The 6,938-nt window shown below is 38.1% G+C and overlaps 3 protein-coding genes across 3 annotated transcripts in view; 2 read left to right on the forward strand and 1 right to left on the reverse strand.

Moving 5' to 3' along the window:
* LOC101291595 overlaps window positions 1-2,669 on the forward strand; it is a 6,809-nt gene extending 4,140 nt beyond the window's left edge. Inside the window, exons 7-9 of the mRNA XM_004291725.1 lie at window positions 217-324; window positions 655-753; window positions 2,278-2,669. Of these exons, the coding sequence (XP_004291773.1) occupies window positions 217-324; window positions 655-753; window positions 2,278-2,478 (408 nt within the window). The 3' untranslated portion in view covers window positions 2,479-2,669. The remainder of the gene's footprint in view (window positions 1-216; window positions 325-654; window positions 754-2,277) is intronic.
* A 411-nt stretch (window positions 2,670-3,080) lies between these two features.
* On the forward strand, window positions 3,081-6,079 carry LOC101291890 (serine/threonine-protein phosphatase 7 long form homolog). The gene is made up of 6 exons (XM_004291726.1): window positions 3,081-3,508; window positions 3,982-4,079; window positions 4,162-4,797; window positions 4,927-5,094; window positions 5,193-5,606; window positions 5,718-6,079. The coding sequence occupies exons 2-6, from the start codon at window positions 3,990-3,992 to the stop codon at window positions 5,949-5,951; spliced, it is 1,542 nt and encodes a 513-aa protein (XP_004291774.1). The 5' UTR covers window positions 3,081-3,508; window positions 3,982-3,989; the 3' UTR covers window positions 5,952-6,079.
* A 326-nt stretch (window positions 6,080-6,405) lies between these two features.
* The window catches only part of LOC101295201 (lysosomal Pro-X carboxypeptidase-like), a 3,183-nt gene continuing 2,650 nt past the window's right edge, over window positions 6,406-6,938 (reverse strand). The window contains exons 7-9 of the mRNA XM_004293124.1: window positions 6,770-6,849; window positions 6,636-6,685; window positions 6,406-6,548 (exon numbers count right to left, since the gene is read on the reverse strand). Coding sequence (XP_004293172.1) covers window positions 6,406-6,548; window positions 6,636-6,685; window positions 6,770-6,849 — 273 coding nt within the window. The remainder of the gene's footprint in view (window positions 6,549-6,635; window positions 6,686-6,769; window positions 6,850-6,938) is intronic.

The following is a 6,938-nucleotide window of genomic DNA, read 5'->3' on the forward strand; positions in this document are numbered from 1 at the left end:
TTGGTTTTAAGTATTTCTTTTTGTTTTTCGTGTAACTTCTTCGTCCTCCCGCCGCCCCCCCCCCCCCCCCAAACGCCTCAAGTCCATCTGATTACCGGTAATTAATGCTCTAGCAATTTTGGGTTGCCTGGAATCTTATGTACTTACGTTTTTCCTTAGTTGTTATATTTAATGCTTTCTTTTTCTCGTTGTGGTAAGTAACTCTACTGATTGCAGCATGCTTACAACCCACATGAGGACTATGCAGAGGTGGAATCCGCATTGCGTTCCCATTTGGAATCTTTTCTGGAAACTGCAAGATCATTCAATATGATTTACACCAAGGTTTGGTCTGCTTTCCCTTTAATATACTGCCTTGGAAATCAGCTGTTGCTTTTATGTTCATATATCTTCAATTGTATATTATCAACTGATAGAAATTGGGCACTTGTGTTACTGAGAATTTCACCATGATGAAGGTTATACTTATACTCCTTGGTCTATTCCATATTTACATATCAGTTTTGGTTGGTGCAGGAGAAAATCTTTTCATGTGTGTTTTCCTGCTCCTTGCTAATTGAAAATTTCACTTTTTAGCTTCTTCAATTGGATGCTACTGTTTATTTTGATGTGCTAGAATTTAAAATACCTTTTTCTTTTTTGATGCGTGTGCAGGAAATACGTCCCTGGACACACATGATGGAGGTACCGCAGCTCCATGGGTTCGGGCCTGCTGCCAATCGCTTGTTGGAGGCATATAAGATGCTTTTGAAGGTACTCATTGACTATGAAATTATATGTCCTTTAATTTCTTCATGGTACATTATGCAGTGTTTTAGACTAATACTACAACATGCGTAGCGATTTTGTGATTAATTTCATATACCACCACTAATATAATTTGATGCTTTGTAGATATAAGAGACGTAACATTTACAGTTACAATAATTTAATCTGTTTGTCTACCTTTTTATACTGTGATATCTGTGTTTTCTATAAGTATCAGCCAAGAATTTCCAAAGTTTCTGAAGTCTTCAGTTAGTAAAACTTATTCCTCCTACTAGTGAACTTTATAAGGATAAAGGTGGGTATCCATGTGAAATATTAAACATAGGCAGGTTGGTCTCTTATGCATGATTGCTGGTGTAGGATCTAGGCCTGAGGGACGTTGTTGAAAATGGTTGGGTGAAAACTAGCTATAAGTTGTTTGTACATGTGACATTCTGCTTGCGCATGCAGTTACCTGAGAAGTAATCATCTTTCTTTTTCTGGAGGTAAAATGGTTTGTGTTTTTTTTTGTTTTTGTTTTTGTTTTGTTGTAACATCAATCTTCGGTCTCTTATGTTTGTGCTCATCATATTAATTCCTTTTCTTGCTGTCCTATGCGAATGCTGTGGCGGTTAATCACCTATTTACATAGACTTGGACTGATTTCAAATCTAAATGGTATTTCTTGAAGTTTTTCATATTGAATAGGAAAAAAAGAAAAGAAATTTGTGCTATAAATAAGTTAATTGAAGGGAAGGAATGTGAAGGAAAGAGAGAAGGAAGAGGTGGAAAAGTTATTGGTTTTGGGAGTAGGAGGGGGGAATGGAAGAAAAACGGGAGAGGTACTTCTCCTTCAAACGGGGAAAGCATTTCCCTTCTTTATACGCAGAAAATGAAGGCTACAAACAAACTGCAATATGGTAACCGAACAAATTCAGAATGTAAGCGTATCTTGTCTCCTATCACTAGACAGATAAATCTATTCTCCCTATCTCTCCACGAATGTTCTCCATTGGTTTTCTTCTCCTACCATTCTCTTTCTTGCTATCTACTTGGTATCACTTCCTGGTGACCTTGTCTGTGTTTGTTTATGGTCAGACTCTAGTAAATATAAAGTTTTAGGTAGTCATAGGCGTGATTAGTTGTTCATGGATTACTCTATGTATTTCTACACTGGAACCTTATCAATAGACTTGTCTTTACGCGGCTTGGCTTCCTTGTTTTTGTGAGGAAAAAGAAACGTGAAAAGAGCATTACAAGAGAATTTTAGTCATCAAATCTATCTTTTACATACTTATAAAGTTGTTGTAGTTGTTACTGGTACTGGAAGTGTTTGTTGTTCCTGTTCATTGGATGTAGGCAGAGCGCTAAACCACGTTATCTTGTGCTGCTTCCTTGTTTTTTGTTTTTTCATTAGATCCTAACATTATTATGAATGGTGCAAAATGATGCCGCACATTTACAAGGCATGGCATGGCCATGAATTTATAATGACGTATCTTCCTCTTTTTTTGTTTGTATTCATTGCAGTTTCTAGGGAACTTGAGGAATCTTAGAGATTCGCATGCAGCTCTCGCTCTTGGATCATCTGACTCAGTTACCAGTGAGCCCTCTTCTGTGACGAGAATAATCTCAGAATGTGAATCGGCAGTGACATTCTTAAATCGTGACCTTGGGATTCTTTCTGCTTCGGTTGCTAGAGAGCAAGGTGAGGATGTCAATTTGTGTTGAGGTCCTATTGTTGGGGCGTATGTGGCTTGGAAAATCTAGTGTGTTGACCGTTCATAAAATGTATTTTGATTCTTGTATTGATAGCACATAGTTGTTTGGTGCAACCATTTAGCCACTAAATGTTTACAATGAAGCCATATTGATGTAATTGTGACATTTGATCCCTTCAGAAATAGTCATTAGACTTTGACAGGTTTTTTGTCTTCGATGACATGAAAACAATAACAACAAGAACAAACTACAACAAAAAACCACGAGTAACATCTTTTCCCAGCTGATCTAAATGGAACGCTGGGTACACAGATAGGGGTAAACAAAAAACCAAACTAGTGGAGAACCTGCAGTAAGCCCCAAGGATGCCACTCTGTCCGCAACAAAATTAGCCTTACGATGGACATGACAAAAATAGCAGAAATTGAAATGAGATGTCAACCACTGAATATCGCGCAGTAGTGATCTGAGACACCATGGAGTAGCAACTCGACCATTGAGACAATCTATAAGCACCTTGCAGTCACCTTCGACAATAACATGAGTAAATTGTTGCAACCAAGCAGTGTGAAGAGCTTCTTTTAAGGCGGTACTTTCAGCCAAGAGCACCTAGGTATCTCCAATGTATTTTAGCAGCTGCCGTGAGAGGGTTAACTCGAAACACGAAACCAATAGCTGCTCTATTGCTTTGAACAGTAGCATCAAAATTAATTTTGATATACCCAAGATCAGGAGGATGCCAACCAGAGAACTGGCATCAAAGTACTGAAATTGGTGGGAGTTGAGAGACCTAAATATTTGAGTTTTGCTCCCTTTTTGTTGTTTATTTCTTATTACAAAACCACGATACGACGCCGTTCGCTCTCTGCACGCTTTAGCCAAAAGAGCCAAAACGAGCTTTTGTTAGTGATCCAGAGAAACTGAACCAGAAGTGCACGACAGATCAAATTCCGTCGTTTATGAGTTCGTCATCATCACCATTCGAGGTCGTAGATTTCTGAAATTCCCTCCTTGTTTTAAGCGGGAGTATCCCAGCCAGGTCAGTACGGGTTTCCAAGCTTCAATCTTTCATTTCAAATTCTCTCTTTTTAGGGTTTCCTTCAGAAATAATGTGAGAAGTTTAAACACAAAATACAAGAGTGACAAGCAATTGGGGATTCCCCAAGTTGATTTAGGATTTCAAATCCAGTAATTCAGCTGAAAGAACAAAGCTTTGTTCTGTTTTAAGAACTAATTTAAATTTGGTATAAAAAGGATTGAAATTTTCATTGATTTGTGTGTTCATACAACCTGTTTATTCATGTGTCTTTGCTGTGAATTACCCAAGCAACTTGTATAGGTTTATTTAGAATTAGTAACAAGTGAACTGAGTTGCAGTATATAGTTTCTGATTTCTACATATTAAACTGAAACTGTAAGTCATGATTGAATTGAAAACTGTTTTAGTATATACTGATACTGTGGGTTGCTTATGGTCTTATTCCAAATGTTTTTGTTCTGTGCTTATGTTAGGCGAACGAATGGGGTCGAGTGGAGATCCGGGTCCAGTTGATAAGTCTGTGCTTTATGATCAAGAGAACCATATTTCTTCAGCAATTTGGGAGGGGCAGGTTAGATATTCTCGACTTCACATTTTACATGTAGTTGTTAATGTTAATACATTAATGATCTGTATTAATGTCTCCACTGCAGGAGCGTAATGTGCTTAGATGTCACGAGCACACGTCAATGCTTGAACAATGGAGGCTTACACCTAAACAAATTGAGTTGGTTGAGAAGGCTGGTTTTGGATACTTCACAATGATTCCAACAATTAGCCTTGACAATGCACTTATCTCCGCGCTTGTTGAAAGGTGGAGGAAGGAGACGAACACATTTCATTTGCCTGTTGGAGAAATGACCATAACACTTGAAGATGTTGCGCTCATACTTGGGCTACCGATTGATGGTAAACCTGTTATGGGGGTAACTAGGCCAGCTGGGAAAATGTATGAAAATTTACTTGGGAAAGTACCAGAAGACCTAACTGGTGGAATGTTGAAGCTAACTTGGTTGAAAGAGAGATTTTCTAAATGTCCTGAAGATGCACCGATTGAAGAGATTGAGCGTCATACACGTGCTTATCTACTATATCTTGTTGGCTGTACTATATTCTCTACAACAACTGGGAATAAAGTCTCTGCCATGTATCTCCCATTGTTTAAGAATTTTGATGAAGCTGGAAAATTTGCATGGGGTGCTGCAGCATTGGCATTTCTCTATAGAGCTCTTGGTAATGCCTCCCTTAAATCACAAAGTACCATAAGTGGTTCTTTGACACTCTTGCAGGTATGCATATTATTATTTCCCTTTAATACCTGAAACAGCTTAAGTTGTAAAGCAGAGGGCTGTCATTACTTGATCTCAATGGTTTTCAGTTAAAATGTTGACTCTGATTATACATTTATTCCTTTCTAGTGTTGGAGTTATTATCGCCTCAATGTCGGTAATCCAAAGTTTAATCAGGAGCCAAATGATGGTTTCTTTCCTCTCGCACTTCGGTGGAAAGGTAGAGCTACTGGACCAAGATCAAACAGTAATATTGTTACCTACCGCAAGGCCTTGGATTCTCTTCAACCTTCAAATGTAAGTCGAATAGATATGTGGTCAGTTTCTGTTGTGAATTTGTGATATCCTGCTAATTGGGACATGATGGCACCAATTAATATGTTGATGACATACAGGTTAAGTGGCTCCCATACAAAGATTTGAATTATTCACCCGAACTGGAAGATATTAAGGAGAGTTTGATATTGCGGGCATCAGAGACCGTGCTTATATGCTTTGATAAGGCTGAAAGACACCTTCCTGATCGTTGCCTTAGGCAGTTTGGCATGTTTCAACCGATACCGAAAGATGTACAGCGATGGGAGAGAAAGATTCGATTTTCTGATCAGGGGTTAGATGAGACAAAGGAAACAATTTTGCAGCTCAAAGGGAAGAATCAAGCAGAACTGAAGGAATGGATAGACCGTCGACGTCGTATCATCCCATATGAGAAAATTGTGGATGAAAGTATGTACATGGAGTGGTACGACAGAATTACCCGGAAGTTTGTGGGCAGGCCAGAATCTTTAGAATCTGAGTTTCAGAGAATAGTAAGTAAGCTTATGCTTAAATGATCAGTCCAATTTATATGATCATATTTTATTGACAATGCATACTTGTTTACATAACTTATTTTATTGACTATGCATTCTTGTTTACAGGTTACTGCTATGAGAGAAATTGCAGATATAGCAGATTCATTATCGAATGATGAGATAGGTTTCCGAGACAGGCAATCCCTTGATGAGATCAAGAACACTGCACTCAGTAGCCTGATGGATGTGGTTGAAGGCTCAAAAAGGAGTAGACGTAAGATAGCCACAAAACGTAAAAGGGAAGATGATCCAAGTCCAACTACTGGCAAGGACGTAGCACTTGATGTTTGGATGTACTGAGAGTTCTTTCATGAACTGCATAGTTTCTATCAATTGTGTCTTCTGGAATCAAGATGTCAAAAAGTGTCCATGTACTAAACTACTGATGTGTTATTAGCATTTGCAGGTAAGTCAAAGTTCACTGTCACAGTTTTCATGTTTATATTATGTGTTTGCAGCACCTCCGGTTGTTTTTTTTTTTTTTTTTTTTTTCAGCTCAATCGTCGTTTGAAACGCTTTTGACATTTATTATCAATTATTTAAACCACTGTGGGCTGTAACCTTTGGCGATTGACTCTACACTCGAGACTTTTCTTAGTATCTTCCCCATTTGTTGGTATCGCCATGACACAGTGTTCATCTCTCCAAGTAATTGAATCAGTAACACAGAACTGAATATTGCAGAGAAATTGTGGATTTTCTTATGTATTATTAAAAATACTACAAAGTGCAGTATGCATTATGCATCAAAGTATTATTTTTCAGTAGAATAGAAACGCAAATCGTTGTAGTAGTTGCGAATCCATCCTGCGATGATCCCAAGTTCTATGTTCCGCTGCAGAACTAACCATCTGGGATCGTTTATCCTTGCAGGCAATATGTCCAAGCAATGAGAACCTACAGGCATATATGCAAGCACCTTTCAAATATCATCAATCATTCCATTTATTCAGAGAAACTCAATAATTGCCATTGATTAATTACCTTGAGATGTTGTCACGGCTACTACGCTGGGCGATATATTTGTCAATACCCTGTTATAAAAGCAACAAGGAGCTATATTATACTGAATCAAGTGAAATGATAATGAGCATGTATATCGAAACTATTGAAGTTACCCGGCAGCACTAAAAGGATCACGGCGGCCATTTGAGAAGATGATGTTACTGGCAAACTTCTCCAAGGTCATCCTTATATGCTACGTTATGAACATTAGAAGAAAAAGAAAAGAATAAATTTCAGTTTACTCCCTTGAACTTTAGGTCTAAAATCAGTCCGATACCTCGT

The sequence above is a fragment of the Fragaria vesca genome, linkage group LG2, assembly GCF_000184155.1.
Source record: "Fragaria vesca subsp. vesca linkage group LG2, FraVesHawaii_1.0, whole genome shotgun sequence".
Lineage (NCBI taxonomy): Eukaryota > Viridiplantae > Streptophyta > Magnoliopsida > Rosales > Rosaceae > Fragaria > Fragaria vesca.